The 20791-nt window shown below is 52.0% G+C and overlaps 1 protein-coding gene across 1 annotated transcript; it reads left to right on the forward strand.

Annotated features, from left to right (window-relative positions):
- The first annotated feature begins 1873 nt into the window (after positions 1-1873).
- STRIP1 (striatin interacting protein 1) lies at positions 1874-19100 on the forward strand. Its single transcript, XM_037500553.1, has 21 exons — positions 1874-2068; positions 4467-4536; positions 5119-5193; positions 5621-5755; positions 5851-5971; positions 6750-6818; positions 7769-7875; positions 7985-8112; positions 9561-9743; positions 10006-10223; positions 11097-11162; positions 11285-11348; positions 12619-12690; positions 13177-13251; positions 13440-13537; positions 14696-14822; positions 15001-15101; positions 15780-15846; positions 16334-16438; positions 16909-17113; positions 18151-19100. Exons 1-21 carry the CDS (start codon positions 1889-1891, stop codon positions 18396-18398), a joined length of 2514 nt encoding a protein of 837 aa, XP_037356450.1. The 5' UTR covers positions 1874-1888; the 3' UTR covers positions 18399-19100.
- The last annotated feature ends 1691 nt before the right edge of the window (positions 19101-20791 follow it).

Here is a 20791-nt window from a genome sequence, read left to right on the forward strand (position 1 = left end):
CAGTTTCTTCACGTGTCTCTAGGCTCCACGCGCCTCCTCCAGGTCTCCTGGCTCCATCCTGCTTCCTTCCTCAGTCTCTTCTGCCGCTTCTCCTCTTCCTGCTCAGCTCCACCCTCCCTTGGGTGGGGCAGGGAACCTGGAACCTCCCCCTTTCCTGGGGACCACCCTGTTACATAGTGAGTATCAGATACTACTATATAAAGAATCACCAGGTGCAGACCAGACGTGGGATGTGGTCATTGTAGACAATCACTGGTCCTTACAAATTAACCTAGTCACACCCTAGAAGTAATTAGGTTAACAAAAGTTAACAACGCCACAAAGGAATGAGCCTCTCCCAAAGAGAAGACTAAATCGGTGCAATTTCTGCACTGGCAGGTGGCAGCAGCCCTTCTTCCCGCCTGTGACTATGCAGGCCTCTCCTTTTAGCAAACGTGTCCTTTTCAGGGGCAGCTCTTTCTACCCACTTGTGTCTATGCACGTGTCCATTATTCTCTCCCTTTTAAAAATAAACCTACCCTTTTGGATATAACTAATACCTCTGTCTCATGGAGAAACTCACCTTGTGCCACTGAAAAGGGAGCTGTGGTGAGACTTCTCCCAGAGTTAACCCAAGGACCCTCTCTGAACCCAGGACGTCTCCAAACCAGCCTCCTAGGGAGTCTTTCTGGCTCCCTATGACCGCTCCTGAGTTGCCTTGAGGATCCCCAAGGATACTTTCAAGCAGTTTTCCATGATTCACATTTCCCAGGATTGTTCCAGCAGAAGAAATTTAGCCCCAGCTTCAACGAAGACCCAAACTGCGGTTGCTACAACTTCCCTAGTGCTTCCTGAAAGCGGCCAGCCTAGGGAAGTGGCTGCCACCGTAGGGCGCTGAGCTTTGCCTCCAGAAGCCAGAGCCAAATTAGGTCTGAGGCCCACACCATTAATGTGTAACAGGGTGGTCCCCAGGAAAGGGGGAAGTTCCAGGTTCCCTGCCCCACCCAAGGGAGGGTGGAGCTGAGCAGGGAGAGAAGAAGCTGCAGAGGAGACTGAGGAAGGAAGGAAGCAGGATGGAGCCAGAAGGAAACCTGGAGGAGGCGCATGGAGCCTAGAGACACGTGAAGAAACTGCGCTTGTCTTTTGGTCGTGGACGGGGTGGCACAGATGTGGGTGAGACCCGTGGGGAGGTGACAATGGCAGCTTTTATCTTGATGTTGATTTTGCTCTTTTCCTTCCGGGCTTGTCTGGTTGTTTCTGACCCTTTTCTGTGGGTCCCCACTGGAAGATGCCTTAGACTTGTGGCAGGCTTTGGGGCCTTGCTCTGGGCCAATCCCATATGGATGGAGTTTTACCCACGAGGGGACGGGTAACTTTGGGTGCTTCATTTAGAAACTAGACTCTTTGCCTTACCTGTATTGTTTCCTAGTTTTATTAAAGTTCCTTCCCATTAAAGTCTCATATGTTTTGTGTTGATGCGGTGGATGGCAAAACCCATTTAGAGCAGGCAGGTTTGCAGGGTTTGGGCTGCCCCTCTCCCTGCCCTGTAACAAATGGACGAGCATCTGGGTCCTTGCACTCTTGATTTGATTGTTCTCACATTACCAAAGTTCTCACACATGCATTTCAGTGTGTAAACACCAAACGCAAGACTCATTCTCCTCATTGATTCTCTCCCTTCCTATTTCTATCTGGGCAAAAGCAGTGGAAACGAAAACACAGCGAAGGATAACATTTCAAGCCGATGCAAGGCAGGACTCTCCTGAAGGCACCGAGCAGCCAAGATGGCTTCCGGTACTTGCCGCCACACTTAACATGGCGGCCGGGGAGCGCTGCGTGAGGGAAGTCACGCGAGAGTTGCATCGAGGCTACTATCCGAGACTTGAAACGGGGGTGTGGAGCAGCCAAGATGGAGCCGGCAGCCGGCGGCCCCGGCCCGCTGATCATGAACAACAAGCAGCCCCAGCCGCCGCCGCCGCCGCCGCCGGCAGCCGCACAGCCTCCGCCCGGGGCGCCGCGGGCCGGCGGGGGCCTCCTGCCCGGGGGCAAAGCTCGAGAGTTCAACCGCAACCAGCGCAAAGACTCGGAGGTTAGGAGCTCGGGGGGCGAGGCTGGCGGCCGGCGGCGGCGGGGTGCAGGGCCCGCCCGCGGGCCGAGCTGGGCTTTCGGGGCGCTCGGCGGGGCCCGGCAGGAAGCAGAGCTGGCTCTCCGGGGCCGGGGTCTTGAAGGCGGCGCTCCCCAGCCCGGGCACCCCCGCCCCGGGCACCCCCCGCCCCGGCACCCCCCGCCCCGGGCACCCCCGCTCGGGCACCCCCACCCCGGGCACCCCCGCCCGGGCACCCCCGCAGCCGGCGTCTGCTCGCGGGCTCCTCTGGGCCGGCGCCGCCCCTGGAGAGCCCGCACCCCCTCCCCCCGGGTTGGGGGACGAGTCGGTGGGGTCTGCGTGTGCCCGGGGGGCCGGGAGTTGCGCCCAGGACCCCCTAATCCTCCCCGGCCTCGGGTCCTGTGGGCGGACGGCGCGGGCGGGCAGGGGAGGGACGGGCCCTCCGAGGGTGAGGAGGGCAGTGCCCAGCCGGCGAGGCTGGTTGTCTCCCAGCCCCGGGCCTGCGGGCCAGGTGCGGGGGCGCCTTCGCCGCTCACTTTGCCCCTCGCCGCTGCTGGTGCCTGCCCGCGTTTGACAGGTGTTGGGGAAGCCATTGCGCCCCCCTCCCACCCCAGAAAGATTATATATTTAAGCTCGCGTTAGGGGACAGCACTCCCCCTCATGCTAGTCGGCTGTTGGTCCCAGAGACACGTCGTCTGGAGCTGATGCGTCTCCTCACCGGGAGTTAAAGAATTCCTCCCACTGCCTCCCATTGTAGAATTCATGAATGAAGCCACGCACGCCGCAGCCACGTTTTAGGGCGTCTTAATCAGCAGGTTCCCAGATCACTTACTAGGAGGGCTCTTCACCTGAGTCAGCCCCGCTGGGATCAGCTGCCAGGAGCTTGGTGGGAGGCCATTCCTCCTTGTCCGGGCATAATGAGTACCAGGTCATTCCCAGGAGCAGTGTACCGTCTTTAGATGTGTGAAATCAAGCTTGTTGTTGTTGTTGGCAGGGACAAACCTTTTATTAGAATCTGGCAGGTCGAAAATAGACGTATTTTGAACTTGGAATTAATTGTCTGAAAAAGTAACAAAGCTTCCCCTTTTGGAGCCCTTTCTGGTGGGGGATGAGCCATCAATGATAAGGACTAAATTATTTTTTCAGGTGTGGGGAATTATGAAGGTTTTGAAGGTGAGCCCGCCTTCATGATAAGAGGACATACAGTTACAAATGGTTTTAAATGTTCCTTAGTCACCACGAATGGTCAAATAATTACCCTTTCATGCATTTGAATTTCTACCGTTCAATTTGCATATAAACTCAACACTGGGAAAGTCAGTCCCAGATCTCGGGTCAGCTGAGAGACCTGTCTGGATTGGCTTCCTTAGAGGGGCTTGTGCTGTGCTCAGTTCCATCTTTTGTGGTAGCTGAAGTTTGTAGGCTGGGTGCCTGAGCGGTGGGGAACAGGGAAGCTGGCATTTGATGAGGGTCCACCATGTGCTGCGTGATTTTGATGAGTCCTTAACCTTCACTGTAGATTCTCTCACACACACCCCACACCACCCCATTCCATAAACGAAGAAACTGAAGCTCGGTAGCTTGTGAAATTGTACCTTCTGTTGCTTGTGAATAAAATGTAGTTTTTCATGTTACTCAGTTAGGGTGTGTATGTCATGTCCTTCTGCGGGTGATCTTTGTCTTCCCGAGTAGATTGTAGTTAAGCCTAAGGACTTTACCTGTTTCTTCACGTGTCTCTTCCCAATTTAAGGCTTCCAAGATGGTGTGTTCTCCGTGATCACCTATCCCGAGCAGTATAAAGATTCTCTTTGTCCCAGCCTCTCTGTGTGGGAGGGAAGCTGCTTTGTTCCGCTGCCTGCCCATCTGTCAGTTTTCTCTGAAATTTGAGAGAAGGGCAGAAAGCTGAGGGTGTAGGTACTCGTTTTGTCCTGAGCTGTTGATTGCTCACTAGCCAGAAAGAAGTGAGACTTCCAGAATCTTCGCAACATGTGGATGGATCACTCACTATGTAGAAGCTTTGTGTTCTTTCAACAAGTATTTATTTGAGAATAAATTATTCATTTATTTGCTCATTCATGCCAAGTACTGTGCTGGGCATCGTGAAGTTGTTGGTGAGCAAAAGTTTCTGCTCTTGAAGAACTTACAGCCTCATGCTGCGGCAGATGCTGTACAAATACTCGTGCCAGCATATAATCTTAAGTTTTTCTAAAGGAAAAGTATAAGGTGCTCCAAGAAGGCTTAATTGGAAGACCTGAGCTAGCTCCAGAGACAAAATCACTGTGTTAGACCTCAGAAGAGTGGAGGACACAGCAGTGTCGCGGGAAGCCTGTATTTCTTCCCTGGAGAAGGCGTGCAGTGATCTTTGCGTCTCCTCTCTCAACAGGGCTATTCCGAGTCACCAGACCTCGAGTTTGAGTATGCTGACACAGACAAGTGGGCTGCAGAGCTCTCTGGTAAAGCCCATAAGACAAATACAGAGCTTCATGTCATTTGGGGGTGCTTTTTTTCCTTATTGGTCTTGAAGAAAATCAAGAGTGAATGTCATGTTGAAGTTTATTTCTCTTGAGTTTGTCCTAGTACTGATGTATCAAGAACATGTTAAGTCTTGGATTCAAGCTGCATGTCTCATAACTCTGGCCACGCGCCTCCCATGCTGGTAGTCTCTCCTTGAGCACTGGAGCCCGAGGAACACCAGCAAGTGTGCTTGCAACTGTCTGCCTCTGTTGCTGCCACTGTGGCTCACGTGGAATGTGAGGCAGCCTGTGCTGCTTCCCAGGCCTCTGCAGCACAGCTCCTATTCGGGGAGGTAGCAGCCGCTTCAGAAACACCTATTCACATGGTGGTCAGCCTCTGGCAGGGCTTGGTGGGGTTCACTGGCATTGAGTGGTGCACATCAGAGCCCTAGTACCCCCATAGTAAGTACGTAGCCTGGTCCATAAGTCACTGTGACTCAGGAAAGAGTTGGGCCCTTCTCTGCTGCGTGTGAGACCGGCTGTGGAAGGGAGCTGACAGTAATGAGACTTTGTCCTTGACAGAGCTTTACAGCTACACGGAAGGGCCAGAATTCCTGATGAATCGAAAATGCTTTGAGGAGGACTTCCGGATCCATGGTGAGATGATTCCCCCCACTTCTGGGTTCCTTTTCAGTCTGTATCACAAGAGTTGCAGCGTTGCTCTCAGTCATCTGAATGAGCTAAGCTATCCTGGAACGGCCTGAGAAACCTGCTGAACCCTTATTGTTCAAGGCTAGATGTGACGTTTCCAGTGGGTGGTGGGTACTCTAGCGGTAGCTTTTCAGAATGTGTTAGGGAAAAAAAGCTGTGTGATTAAAATTGTACCCCAAAATAGCAGCTTCGTTCTGGAAATTCAAATTCACAGAGTGGCAGTGTGACCTGACCCCTTATATAGAGAGTAACTTATCTTTGTGAGCTTTTTAGATTGTGGCAGTTCTGACTTTGATGGGGTAATATGGTATGGTGTCCATTCCCTTGTAAGGGATTTTGGGGCACTCAGTGTCACTGGTTTTTTGCCCTGCAGTGACAGACAAGAAGTGGACTGAGCTGGACACCAACCATCACCGTACCCACGCCATGAGGCTGCTGGATGGCTTGGAAGTCACTGCCAGGGAGAAAAGGCTCAAGATAGCGCGAGCAATTCTCTACGTTGCCCAAGGTACAGAGCAGACCTCTCGGGGTTCCTCAGCACCTTTTGGTCACTTGCCTGGTCAGATATGGAAGGGGCTCCAAGGGTGCACCTTGTGTCTGCAGGCACCTTTGGGGAGTGTAGCTCCGAGGCAGAGGTGCAGTCCTGGATGCGCTACAACGTCTTCCTGCTCCTGGAGGTGGGCACGTTCAATGCTTTGGTGGAGCTTCTGAACATGGAAATAGAGTGAGTTTTCTGAAGGGTAGAGCAGGGGAGGGGACCAAGGGGTTCGGGGGAAGAACTTGTAGAACCATCTGGTTAGAGGGTTAAATGGGCAACATGAGGCTGGGGGTCTGCTCCCAGATTCTGTTCTGACCAGTTAGGTTGAATAATTGGGAAATTGCTCATCCAAACATTGAAGTTAGCAGCTTGCTTACCCCAGGGATATTACACCAGACGTTGCAGTCCTGTCCACGCATACGGTGCCCCTCAGAAGGAAGCACCTCACTTTGAACTCTGTGGACTCATAGACTCCACTGTGTTGCTCTGCAGTTTTCCCTGCTGTGGGACGCCAGGCACAAGTCTGATGTAAGGGCTCAGCCAAAACCTGCTCTAGCCTGTGTCGCCACTAGTCCTTTTTCCAGTGGGCACGTCAGCTATTTCTCGTCTACGGAGAACCGTCAATAAATGATAACTGAGAAAACGTGCACTGAGGGTTCAGGCATTGTTCGAAGGACATCACGTGCTAATCCATGTTCATGACATAGATACTATTTCCAGACCCATTCTGCAGATAAGGAAATGGAGGCACAGGGCACTTAAGTACGTTGCCCAAGGCCATATGACTCGTAAGTGCTGGAGCCAGGATTCCAAGCTTGGCGGTCTGTCTGGGGCCTGAATTCTTAACCCCTGGGTCCTGTGGCCACTCATGCAGTCTAAGCTCACACCCTGCGCGATGTGCTGGTAAGGGCAGTCGCCCACCTTCCTTCAAGAGGGGATGCACTGACTCTCAACTCTCCTGCAGCAACAGCGCTGCCTGCAGCAGTGCGGTGAGGAAGCCTGCCATCTCCCTGGCCGACAGCACAGACCTGAGGTGAGGCAAGCAGCAAGCCTGGGCTCCCTGAGCTTCAGCCGGAGAACGAGAGCAGAGCAGAGCGGGGTGTGGGAGGGTGTCTCTGACTTTCCTCCCTGAGTGTGGCTCCTTCTGTGCACCCTGCACACTGCTGCAGGTGTGCTGTCTCAGTGTGTGAAGAGTTGGCTCTGCTGAGGGCTCTCACTGTGGGGCTCAGGATTGAGACTCCCAGAGGCAGTCCAGGGTCAGGCCACTTAGAGCCACAGTGATGTAGGGCTTCCAGCCCACACCGCTCCTGAGAAGTCAGTGCGGGCATATTATGTTTGGACAGACACAGCGTGGCTCTTTGGGTCCCCCTTCTGTCGCACACTTTGACCTCCATCTCTTTAGGATTAGTCCCGACACCTTTATGATATTCTGTGGCTACGCAGGAAACAATAGCAGCTACTAAAGGAGATTACATTTCTCTCTTTGGGAGGAGTAACATCTGTCTCTGTGAACCTGGAAGCTTTCAGACTGGTGTAGCTAGGGTGTAGCTAGGGTCCCTGAGTTCCACCCTCTTCACTCCTGCTTTCCACTCCGTCCTGGCAAACTCTGTGTGTTCTCATACTCACCTCTCCTTCGACCAGCACCCTTTTCCATAGCCCACTCCCACCTCTGTGTTTTTCGTTCCAGGAAGCTTTGGGCTTGTGGCATTCTTGTTCATGTTCTTTCATCCAGAAGCCATTTATTAAGCACCTGCTTTGAGCACTTTCCTAGCCACTGGAGGGGCAAAAGAGAGTAAGATCTGTCTTACCTCAGCCACATGGGATGGTGACGGAGGCATCAAGAGGGCGCTGTAGGGTTTGAGTTCTCTCTGGGTTTCAGGGCCCCCCCCCCACAGGTGTTTCTCATGTTAGCTGGGATGTGAGGAAGCCGAGGGTGACCCCTGACCCGCTATCCTGCTCTGTTATGAACTGACTTGTCCCCAGGGTCCTGCTCAACATCATGTACCTCATCGTGGAGACTGTCCACCAGGAGTGTGAGGGTGATAAGGCCGAGTGGCGGACCATGCGGCAGACCTTCAGGGCTGAGCTGGGTAGGACTTTGGGGATCCTGTCCGGAGGCGCCCAGCCTGGGAGCTGAAGAGGGTGGGCTTTGGGTAGGGCCCGTTCCTCCCGTGGTCCTGATCCTTTGTGTCACTACAGGTTCTCCGCTGTATAACAATGAGCCATTTGCCATCATGCTGTTTGGGATGGTGACCAAATTTTGCAGCGGCCATGCCCCTCACTTCCCCATGAAGAAAGTTCTCTTGCTTCTCTGGAAGACAGTGTTGGTGAGCCCTTCTTATAGGGAAATTCGGGTGCTAGGAGATAGGCAGAAGGGAGACTTGTCTGTATATCCTTTGGAATACTGAATTATGTGATTATTTAACTGGCTTGATTTTAAAAAAATTCTAAAGAAGCCTCCTAGAAGATGACACAAAAGTGACACGGCTGGCTCACTGCAGCCACAGGGGACTTGGCCTTTGAATCAGAATTGATCATTGATTTCTAGTTTCTGGAAGCTGTTTTCTGCAGCCATAGGCCACCTTCTCCCCAGACCAGCTGCTCTTGAACCTGAAATTTGTAGTCACTTGAGGCAAAATAAGAGAGCAAGGGTGAGCGCTGAGTCTCCATTTTCCTTGGCATGATAGGAAACCAGACTGTTTGTAGCCAGGAAGGGGTGGGTGCCAGGTGGGCTGACCAGCTCTTTTGGCCGGGGAAGCAAGCCCTGGTCAAATCAGGACCCTTCCTATCAGGAAGAGCAACCTGGGGACAAAGTGGAGCTGGGGTTGGACCTCATCTCTCCCCGGGGTTCACACTCCCTTCTGTCAGGATGGGCTGACTGCCGAGTCAGACCTCAGTGAGCGCAGGGTCTCCTTGGAGTGTTCTACACATTTTTATCTTGCCCAAACATCCTGTTCCTCGTGAAGCCTCACTGAAGCCAGAGAGGAAAGCTGAATTGCTCAGAAAGAGTGAAACTAAGTGACCTAATATTGCTGAACACAACTGGGGTTGGCTTTTGGGCTGTGTTTAGATGAAGATTTTATAAAAAAATTTGTCCAAAATATATCCCCAGTTTGACTTTGAAAGACTGACGTGTACAACTTTTAAAACAGGCGTCTCGGGCCTCCCCGGTGGTGCAGCGGTTGAGCGCTGGGTTGCGAAGCTGCCCGCAGCCTCTGTGGCGCCGGTTCGATCCCCGGCTGCTCCCCGGCCACCGGAGGAGGGTCCCACATGGTGCGCAGACCTCTCCTGCCGCCCGCTGCTCCCCTCAGCAGTGTACTTCGGTCCCTCTGCCTGCTCTGCTCCCCGCTCTGGCTCTGGTGAATTCTCTCACCCTCCTGCGCTTCTCACTGTACCCAGTGCTTGTATAAATAAATAAATAAATAAAATCTTTAAAAAATATATATATAAAAAAAATAATAAAACAGGCGTCTCACTGACTTTTCTAGGAACTGGGAGGGTTAGTTTCTTCAGTCTGCCTTTTCTTTATTTTACGAGCATGTCATACCCTCAGAGCTACATACACCTGCCCCCGCTCAGTCAGCGCGCACTTCTCTTCCCTTGCTGCTTCTCCCCTTGCCCTTGCTGATGTCGCTGAAACCTCCTGTGATTGGGTTTAGTCCCTTGTTCAGAGACTGTGTGGGCCTGGTGTCATGGGTGCTTTCCAGCCCTAGCCAGTGACCAGGGCCCTGCTGGTGGACATGTTGACCAGCGCTGCTCCCTGTCTGTGATGCAGTGCACACTGGGCGGCTTTGAGGAGCTGCAGAGCATGAAGGCAGAGAAGCGCGCCATCTTGGGCCTCCCTCCACTGCCTGAAGACAGCATTAAAGTGATCCGCAACATGAGGGCTGCCTCTCCTCCAGCATCCGCCTCAGACCTGATTGAGCAGCAGCAGAAACGGGGCCGTCGGGAGCTCAAGGTGAGGTCCCTATGCCTTCTGAGGATCTCAAGACACACATTCGTGGTGGCTTGGTTGCTGGATGATCCCAATTTATAGTGGGTTCTTGGAATGGGGCACTTTTGAGGAACTGGGACAAGCAGTGACAGTTGGACCCAGACTTGATTCTCTGCTGCTCTTGACCATCTCCTCAGCACCTTTCTCCCTTGTAGCCATTCCAGCCTTGCTTTTTTGTTTCGTCAGTTGGCTGTCACCATCTGATCTCCCTTCCTTCAATTCTCAGGCTCTGATAAAGCAGGACAACTTGGATGCCTTCAATGAGCGCGATCCCTACAAAGCTGATGACTCTCGAGAAGAGGAGGAGGAGAATGACGATGACAACAGTCTGGAGGGGGAGGCATTCCCCCTTGAGCGGGACGAGGTGATGCCTCCCCCACTGCAGCACCCCCAGACCGACAGGCTGACCTGCCCAAAGGGACTCCCGTGGGCTCCCAAGGTCAGGTAAGTCTCACACAGACCTCCAGAATGTTCTTTGCTCCTTAAATCTGAGTCACCACATGAGGCTCTCTGCAGAGCAGGACTTGACTCTGGAGCTTGGGGAGCAGACCTTGTCGCCTTTCACAAAGGGGGTCTTGTGTGGGTCTTGAGTCTGCTTTTGTTGAGAAATGATGCTTGCAAAGGGGATAGAAACACTAAAACCAAGGACACTTAATGCAAACCCATCTGCGCTCACCTGGGGTGGTTTCTGGACTAAGGAAGGGTTTCTTTAGAACCGTCATTCACGTGTTTCAGGTCTGTGTATGTGAAGCAATGGATGGAAAGATCCCTGGCCGTGGATAAATGGTGTCTGTTTGAAAGGCACCAACTTAATAGACAAACACGGAGGGACAGAGAAGTCACTTTCTTGATCCCGGCCCCGCTTTTCAGTGGTTAGTGATAGGAATGCAACACATGTCATCAGAGGACACAAGATAGGCTGATTGTTTGAGCTAGGAAGATGTGTCCCCTATAAAAAAATCAGTGGCTGATAGCTGTACTTGTAAAAATTTTAAATATTTGAGAAATTCTGTTGACAAACTTAATTAGTATTTGAATAAATTACACTTTTAAGTTTGTTATATCATTTTAATTGTATGAGTAACTAGTTATACATAATATATTTTTCAGGTTATTGATCTAACAACATTATGAAGGACGTTAAATAAGCTGAAGAGTTCAGTATTTTTTCTTTATTTTCAAAAAGATAACACATATTGGGGGAGACTTTTTCTTCTGGTTTCACCATTTCTGGATAGTCTGTGTTTTATTAATCTGACTCATGAAATGACACTTAGTAAAAATCTTGCTGTTTTTGTTTCTTTTCTCTGTTTCCAGAGAGAAAGACATTGAGATGTTCCTCGAGTCCAGCCGCAGCAAGTTCATAGGCTACACTCTGGGCAGGTGAGGGTGATCTGAATTCCCTTTGAAGAAAAGTAACGAGAAGTTCACTCTCTGGCCTTTGGTGTTTGGAGAAGAGGTGAAGGGATGTCTGGGCTTAACACAGGGCCTGCTTTATTTTCCAGCGACACGAACACTGTGGTAGGCCTGCCCAGGCCAATCCACGAAAGCATCAAGACTCTGAAACAGGTAGGTGACTTTGAGCTTTTGGCCTGGTTTGGTCCCAGGTGAGTAAAGTGAGACAGACCAGCCTCTTGGGAGAAGCCTTTGAGGGTGTCTGCCCAAAGGAAGCTGGGATGGAGTCGAGGAGGACTGTGGCGACACCCATTAAGACAGTCCTTCATAGGATTTACTTGTTTTCAGCTGAGCTTTTGTTGGGGGTTGGGGGTTTATTAAAGATTATACTGCGTGACAGTTGGAGTTTTAAGGGACCCAATAAGTAGCCCTCCCTTTTCCTTGCTCAAGTTTGAAGGCACACATACAGGAGTAGGTAGGTTGAAATGCCAGCTTTCTTGCTCGCACAGCGACTGGAGAGGGAGGTGTCCCAACACCGCACGTCCTGTATTGGGTGGACTGACTTCCCCAGTCCCTGGTGGTGCCTGTGCTCTGCTATGCCCGGTGGAGGAGCAGGGAGAGCACAGGCTTTTGTTTCTTTCAAAGGGAAGGAGAAGGAGGCTGGGCTGAGAATGTCCTGTTCCTCCTCCTCTGCTCACCAGTCGGTGAGGGCAGGGCTGAGTATGAGAGGGTGGGGCGAGACCAGGAGTGTTTTGCACATGTTTGTACCTCCCTAAGGGAGAATATTGAGCGTGGGGGTGTGGAGGGGGAGGCATCTCCCCTAACCACATATCTGGAGTGTAGCTGTTTGTTTTTGAAGTAGATTTTTTTTAATTTGTAGTGCTAAGTGGTCTCCCTGCTTTATGAGTATTCAAGTACTTGATTCTTAGTAATTGAGTACTTGATCTTGCTCTTAATAGTTTTTGTCATGTCATTATAGTTTTTTTTTTTTTTAAGATTTATTTTTTATTTACGCATACAAGAACTGGGGTGTAGGCCAGGGGGGTGAGAGGATTCAACAGAGACAGAGTGGGGAGTAGAACAGGCTGACTGACTGAAATACACTGCTGAGGGGAGCTCTGCCATGTGGGTCAGCTCCCTGGCTGGGGATCAAACTCATGCCGCAGTGGCTGCTGTTAGCTTTATAGTGCTGAGACTTTAACCTCTGCACCACCAGGGGGGCCCATAGCATTATATTTTTCTGAAAGTCCCTTCATTGCTTTTAATTTGCTTTTCTCTACTCTGTGTTTTACACTTAGAGATGTTTTAGGTTTGGGAATTTAGTTAGTCTTAGCTTCTGAGAAGATGGTGATTAAAGAACTTGTGTGGGGTCTTTGCCAGCCGTGGGGAGTTTGGCCAGAGAATGAGAGCTGTTTTGCCCAGTGCCTTTCCCTTCTCTCTCCAGCACAAGTACACATCGATTGCAGAGGTCCAGGCGCAGATGGAAGAGGAGTACCTCCGCTCTCCTCTCTCGGGGGTGAGTTGAAGCCTTCTTCAGCCACAGGATCCCTAGCTGTTCTCAGGCACTGTACTGGGCCAACACCCCCCAAATACCCCAGACCCTGTGGTCAAGAAGTTCCTGGTTGAATTCCTGATTGGGGGGTGGCATATGTCTAGTGCAGAAGGTCAGGGCTTAGACTTGTGCCAGTCACCTGCTGCAGATTCCCCACCCACTGCCTAATGGGCAGCAATGTAGGCAAGTTTTAGGCAAGTTAATGTATTTCTTTGTGCTTTAATTTCCTCACCTGGATAACGAAGTCAAATTAATGCCTTCTTAGAACAGAGTTGCCTAAGAAGTAACTAAAGTTACTATATGTAAAGTGTGTGTTGGCTATAATCATCAACATTGAGAGATATATTTATATATTTATATTTACAGACTCTCCTCCAACCAGCTAGTAAGCTGGCCCAGGAGGTGGTTGTCTGGACTGGGGTTTTCTATTTGTGCCTATTGTGTTGAAAGGGAGAAGAGGAGGTTGAACAAGTCCCCGCAGAAACCCTCTACCAAGGTTTGCTCCCTAGCCTGCCACAGTACATGGTGAGTGCTCTGTGTCTGGGACCCCTCAGTGCTGTCAGCAGGTACCTGTGATGACCTTGGCCTGCCCACTACCCTGGCAGGTCCCCCGCCACCCCTCTCCCTGCCGCCAAGCACCTGTAGGAGGCCTGCCTCTTGGCAGTGCTGCTCCCGGACACTCAGATGTATCTGCATGCCCTGCTCTTCCCCAGATCGCTCTGCTGAAGATCCTGCTGGCTGCAGCTCCCACCTCAAAAGCCAAAACAGACTCAATCAACATCCTCGCGGATGTCCTGCCCGAGGAGATGCCGTGAGTACCCTTCCTGTTAGTGGAGCAGGTCAGGACAGCAGGGTAGAGGGGAAAGTGGGCATGTTTTCCTTCTGTCCTGCTGTTTGCTAGGCTGGCTGTGCCTTTCTGGCACACCACCTCTGCAGGTTAAGTTTAGGGTATTTCTGGCTCAAGAGAAAAGAAAATATACTAGATTAAATATTAAGTTTTACTAGAGATGACAGTCCATTTGGCCTGGATTCTGGTGTAAAATTTGCTGAATGAATACCTGAGTGAGTTGGGGAAAGGCATTTTCTCCTCACTAAGACGGATTGGGCCAAAAGCTGTATGACAGGGATACCCAGGATGTGTCGGCTTAGCTTCCAGACAGTCTGCCAGCCAGCAGCCTAACCTGAACCGGGTGTGGATGCTTTCCTGTTCCTGTGAATGTCTAGGGTGGTAATAAATTCCTTAAGGTTTCTTCCTCCCTGGAGCACTGAGTCAGCTCTTTGATGAGCGAACAAACAGATCATGATCTACTTTGAGAAGGACCTAGGTCTTGACCTGAGCCTCCTGCCCGCCTGCCTGCCAGCACCACCCAGCTCCCTGGTGACTGGGCCCCTTGAGTCTGGGTGTGACAGCCAGGTGGGGGAGGAGACGGGGACTGACTGATAGCAAAGGGAGTGTCACAGAACTCTAGGCCATCATAAGGCCCTTGGAAAAGGTTCACAGCCAAATACTTTCTTTCCTCTTTTAAATATTTAAGGCGATAAGTCCTAAGTCCTGAATTATGAATCTGATTTAGCTTAACGCTTCCTAAATTTATCTGACTTCCCAAAATCTTTTCCCTGTAGCATGAAACATCTTAGTGTACTGGTATGCCACACACACACACTTTGAGAATCGCAAGTTCATATGGTGGCAGAAGCTCAGGGGAGGTCTCAAAGAGGAGAAGTTCACTTTTGTAGGAGAAAGAGGGATGTAGACGAAGAACGTGTTTGGGGCATAATGGGAAAAATTGTGCTGAGCTAGACTGCCTGGGAGGGGGGTTGAAGGAACCCTGGGCCTGGCGTCAGATGTCCAGGAGGTGGTTGGTGAGATGGGAACCTTTGCACAGAGAAGGCTCAGGAATATGTCTGTGCTGTGAGCACCCAAGCAGGAAGTGTGTGTGGCGCTCACTCTGGTAAATTGTGTTTCCAGCACTACGGTGTTGCAGAGCATGAAGCTGGGCGTGGATGTGAACCGCCACAAAGAGGTCATTGTTAAGGCCATTTCTGCTGTTCTGCTGCTGCTGCTCAAACACTTTAAGTTGAACCACGTCTACCAGGTACTTTCGGGGCCTGCCTTCCCAAAGTCCAGAGGGTTAGGGCTCAGACCTTGCCTTTCAAACCCTTCGACTTCTGCACGAATGTTCTAAGGCAGTTTTCTGACCAAAGCCTTTCTCACAGGACAATAGAAGGTCACGTCCCAAGGACCATGCTTGTTTTTTTTCTGTTTGGTTTCAGTTTGAATACATGGCCCAGCACCTGGTATTTGCCAACTGCATCCCTTTGATCCTAAAGTTCTTCAATCAAAACATCATGTCCTACATCACTGCCAAGAACAGGTGATAAGCACCAGGGATCAGGAAGGGGTGGGTATGGCCAGACGGCTGGGCTCCCATCTGGCTTCCCCCTTAAACCCCTTCAGCACCTATAAGCCAGCACTCTGTCAGCAACAGGCCACAAAGATGAACGAGACATGGTCCCACCCTGTGGAGAATGCAGTGTCAAATCTGAGTCTAGCTAGTGTAGTGACAGGTGACAGTCTCTACCTGGATGGTGCAGTTCTCATCCTGGACTCTAGTATTGTCCTCACGGACCTGTGCTTTTTTGGCCATGAGCACTGTGATGCACTGTCTGCTGACACCCCCCCACCCCCCACCCCCTGCTGGTGGCAGCTGCACTTGATGGTGCTTGCTCCTCAGTGATACTGCACAGGGTGAGCTGTCAGCTGGACACCGTTCTGGTAGAGGTCTGGCACCAGTTAGTTGCCTCCCCTGGGCCCGTATTTACCACTGGGGAAAAAGCAGTGGTAAGATTGCAAGCTGATCTCTGGCCACAGAGGACCCTCACAGGTTTTTCTTGTTTTAGAGCTGGGGACCAGGGTGGTACAGAAAAAAAGATGGGTTCACACTCCATTGCCTCTGAAAGGAGGACAGTAGGGCCCATCCCTGTCATAGCTGCTCTGCCAATCCCCCCACCTTTGCTTATGGCGGGGGCCTGGGTTCTGTTGCCCTCTGCAGCATTTCTGTCCTGGATTACCCTCACTGTGTGGTGCACGAGCTGCCGGAGCTGACTGCCGAGAGTCTGGTGAGTGGCTCGGCTCTGCCCAGATGTCCCTTTGGCTGGAGAGTGAGTGGTGCAGAGCCTGTCTGCCCCCTATGGGGACAGAGCTGTCTCCACAGAGCGGTTGAGTGCCTGACTTTGAGGACCACCAGGAGGGATCTTGCAGTGTGGACAGATTTGGATATAGGGATTGTCAGGAGCGTCATCTTCAAGGGCTGCTGGCCCAAGGCTCACTTGGAAACTTGCTTCCCTCTGGGCTTCAACTTGTGGGGGTGGAGCCACAGTCCCAGTGTCATGTTCCATGTTTCCCTTAGGGAAGGTTCTAGGGCACCCTCCCTTTCTTCCCACCTAGCCCCCATATCCCCCTAGCTGGGATGGGGCTCCCCCAGGCCACTTTGACAGGAGATTCCTGGTGCCAGCCTGGAGAGACCCGCAGTCCCAGAGCGTGTGTATGAGGGTCTCAGCAGCTTGAGGCTGTGATGGTTTGATGGTCCCTGGGTTTTCCCTGTAGGAAGCGGGTGATAATAACCAATTTTGCTGGAGGAACCTCTTTTCTTGTATCAATCTGCTTCGGATTCTGAACAAGCTGACAAAATGGAAGCATTCAAGGACGATGGTGAGTCAGTACAGACAGCAGGCCTGAAGCTGGAAGCTCGGAGCAGAGTGCCACTCCCCACACCTGTATTTAAGCTGAGATTCTAGTTTTGGAGTTGAATTGGGTGATGGAAGAGACAGTCAGAGGTTGTGCCAACAGTCTCTGTTGATAACATGACCAACATGTGGGAGTCTCCTTTACCCCTGAACCAGTGGCGCTGGTTGGCACGGGGAGGTCCATCCATGAATTCTCTTCAATTGTATGTGTGTTCACTAAGAATATTTCTGGGGAAGGAATTCATAGCTTTCCTCAGATTCCAAAATGACCCATGATTAGGGTGACCAGCCATCCCGGGTTGCCTGGGATGCTCCTGGCTTTGGACTAGGGAGAACTGGGGCAGTTGGACGTTGGCCATAACCTCAGTGGGGAAGCAGCACTAGGGTGGTGATACAGGCAATGTTTCTGTGCTCAACTCCTGGGCCCTGCCCCAGATGCTGGTGGTGTTCAAGTCCGCCCCCATCCTGAAGCGGGCCCTGAAGGTGAAGCAGGCCATGATGCAGCTCTACGTGCTCAAGCTGCTCAAGGTGCAGACTAAGTACCTGGGGCGGCAGTGGCGGAAGAGCAACATGAAGACCATGTCTGCCATCTACCAGAAGGTGCGCCATCGGCTCAACGACGACTGGGCGTACGGCAATGGTGAGGCTCTGGCGCCGGGCGGGGAGGGGGTGATGTCTTTCCCTCTGCCTTGAGCTCCCCTCCGAGCAGCCTGGAAGGGCCCAGCGTTGCGTGGTGGTGTCAGGATGGGAGCGCCAGGAAAGACTGAGAAGCTTCTCGGGCTTGGCTTCCGTGTAGTCGTCCATTTCTCACTCTCCCTCCTCTTGAAGTTACTCCTTTTCTAGAGATGTTCACGAGCCTCTAGCCCCTTTTTTCTCTCGCCACTACACAGGCTTTGAAATTCTTGTAGCTCCTGGTGGCTTCCCTGCCTCCCGTTTTCTCCCCTCCACCAGTGCCCAAGACTGCCCAGTGAGCTTTTCACAGTGTAGACTCGCTAGTGTTACCTCACTGGGAAGATCCTTCCTTAGCGCGCACTGTTCCTTCGCGTTAGATCCAGACTCTTAAACAAGGCAAGGGCAGCCCCTGCCCTCTTCTTCTCACCCGGGTGTCATCTGGAGCAGCCTCTTGCCACAGCCTCCCCACACCAGGTTCCGGGCACGCAGAGCACTCAGTGTGTCTCTGCCGTGTCCCGGCTCTGTTTTCTGGCAGCATGCCTGCCCCGTACCCTCTGACCACCTGCTGCCCGCACAGCTGTTCCTCCCCTTCTGGGCAACCACACCTCCTGGGTAGAGTGGTTCTCCCCAGGGCCCGGGTATGTTCCCGCAGTGATGGTTCCAGCACGTGGCCAGTGACGAGTGCACTCCCCGTGCTCCTGAGAGTGTGCCGAGCCAAGCTGGTCACTGCCTGGACAGGGAATTGAGGGAATGAGAGCAAATGAGCGGCTCCTGGCTCTGATCCCAGAGAGCCAGGGAGAAGATGACTTTGAGTTCTCTCGCATGAACTGCATGTCAACTCTCCCTAGTTCTGACTTGTATCTAGGAAAGAACTTGGTCTTCCTGAGGATGGACAGGATTTGGGGGTTTTCTGCTGCTGGCCAACCTGGCCCTGAACTGCGGTGACCCACGGGGCTGTTGCCTCAAGGCTTTGACTCCTAACCACGTCTTCCTGCTTTGTCCCAGATCTTGATGCCCGACCTTGGGATTTCCAGGCAGAGGAGTGTGCCCTCCGTGCCAACATTGAACGCTTCAACGCCCGGCGTTACGACCGGACCCACAGCAACCCTGACTTCCTGCCAGTGGACAACTGCCTGCAGAGTGTCCTAGGGCAGCGGGTAGACCTTCCCGAGGACTTCCAGATGAACTATGACCTCTGGTTAGAAAGGGAGGTCTTCTCTAAGCCCATTTCCTGGGAAGAGCTGCTGCAATGAGGCTCCTGGGCAGGGGACTGAAAAAGAAAGAAGGGGTGATCTTGAGTTCCCCAGGGGCCACGCTGGTTCACTACTGCAGTGCTGCCACCTCCCTCCAGGTGGCAGCACAGCCCCACTGTGCCCTCCATAGCCACCCGGCCTGTGGGTGCGTCCAGATTTGGCCTCTTGTTGATTCCCAGTGTCCTGCTCAGGAGCAGTCATCCCTGCTTGGGAACCTTCTTTTACTCTTCCCGCCTCTTCTCTTGGACACGGTCAGTTGCAACTCACTTCCCGATCAGCCCCAGGCTGGGGAGAGCTGGAATGGATGGGGAACCTACTGCACCTGAATTTCAGGGTCACGCTGATTTCCTCAAATGTGCAGGTCCTCGGTGTATCAGCTTGAGGAGCATTGGCTGAGGATTGGGGCCAGGGCCAGAAAGGTGACATCTTGATTTTGCTTTGAGGGGTTTCTGATGTCATTCCAGTCTGCTGCTGAATTTCATCCGGAAGCAATTGCCGAGTCTCCTACAGCTGCCTCAGCACTTTGGTTTTTGCCAGGGTTGGGGTAGGAAGAGAAGCTTCCCTCAACCAGAGGTGTCATTTTTCCTCTTGGTTTGCAAGGGTTTATAAATACCTATATATAATCTGTGTGTACTCTCGTGTCATGCTGGGGTTTTTAATGTGTTTGTGTATTCTGTTTACATTAAAAGGAAGCAAAAATAATTCTCATTTCCTTTCCTACAAGAAATAATAGCCTTAGCCTATCTTATCAGGTCTAGAAGTGGATTTTCTTGCCAGCATTGTTAGGTCACCCACTTGTTCCTGCCAAGTTGCCCTGCCTTCCTACCCAAGGGGGAGACCTTGGGGGTGGTGCTTATCCATAGTGCTCTCTACCCACATCAGTCTGGATGGCGCCAGCCCAGCTCAAGCCCTGGGTTGCTGGAGTGACAAGTTGCCCGGCACCCATGAGTTTGATATAATTGCATGAGGAGCCCCAAGTCTGGCTGGATCTTAACCTTGAGCTGGCCTCAGCCACACCAGTTTCAATGCTCGGGAGGGGGTAAGGCAAGAGGGGTGTCACCTGTTCTGGGCCCTGACTGGGACAGGTGGTTAGGAACTTGGGTGTCCAAAGCCTGGGAGGCAGACGATCAGGAGCTAGCTTCCCAGTGGGAGTGCTGGATGAACTGGGAGCCCCTCTGGCCGTGGGAGAAGTAAGGAAAGCCTTTGGGGTTGGAGGCCTTCTGGAGCCTTCACCTGGCCTTCAGCACCCTGGTCACATCTGCCTCTACCTCCTTCAACCTTGAGGCACCACTTCTGAAGAGGTTAACACTCTGAGGCTGAGAAAAGGGGGTGTTCCATTTTCAGAATTGCTTGATACCTGTCTTCCCTAGAGGCCCTGTGGATGGGGTCTTAAATCTCCAGGGTTCTTGACATGCAAAGGAAATGTATTCTGAGGAAATTCTCCCTTTTGTTGGTTCTTTGGTTGAGTGCCTTCCTGGATCATGCTGAGCTTCAAATCCAGGGCCTGAGCTGGACCTCCAGGACAAACCTTGCCTGCCAGCGTGGTAAGGAGCAGCAGGGGAGCCGGCGGCGGTAAGTCACAACCCATGAGACAGGCCATCCCATCTGATTGGCCTTTGGCCCCTAAGTAGCTTGCCTGTGACAGGGGGATGTCACATAATTCATGTGTGGTTGATGGATTTTCTGCTGTTTCTTGTCAGGACAAATAGGAAACATTTACCTTGAGATTGCAACTTGGGCAGATGGACTTTCCTGTTCTTACTCCATCGGGCAGTTGTGCCTACTGAATTAGCCTGACTGAGGCTGTCTGCCTTTTCCTTTTTTTGATTTTCCCAGTCTCCCCTCTGAGGCTTCCCTTAACCAGAGAGGCCATTTCCACCCTTGGTTTGCAAAGATCTGTAAATCTCTCCATATAAACCTGTACGGGGAGCACATAAATATCAAAGCTGCAGGGCCCGAAGCCTGGCGGTGGAATCCCTGCGCTGCCCAGGGCTATCCGCTGGGGAGGCGCCTCACAAAGGACACTGAGTGTGCTCGCAGCTGTTGGCCACTTGAATCCAGGTCCTTGTACAACAGTATCTTCTGAAACAAGAGGCCACCCCAGCTCCGGCTTTCTCTCACCTGGGTCATGAGATGGGCAGGATACGTGAAGACCGTGGTTGTGTTATATGAAGTGTGGACAGTCACTAACCAGACTCGGGGTCCATTGCTCCTTCAGGCCACTGTGGCATGGATTAGCCCGTGGCTGTATCACCCTGAGTGGGACTCGTCCCTTGTTAACCCAGAGTTCCCATGTACTAAGTGCCAAATAGGTGACGAGCACAATAGCTTCTTCAAGGCTCATTTTCTTCCACACAGTCTGTGCGTGTCAAGTCCTGCTATGTGCCAACCAC

Source organism: Talpa occidentalis, unplaced genomic scaffold (genome assembly GCF_014898055.3).
Source record: "Talpa occidentalis isolate TD23 unplaced genomic scaffold, MPIMG_talOcc4v2.1 talOcc4.9, whole genome shotgun sequence".
NCBI lineage: Eukaryota > Metazoa > Chordata > Mammalia > Eulipotyphla > Talpidae > Talpa > Talpa occidentalis.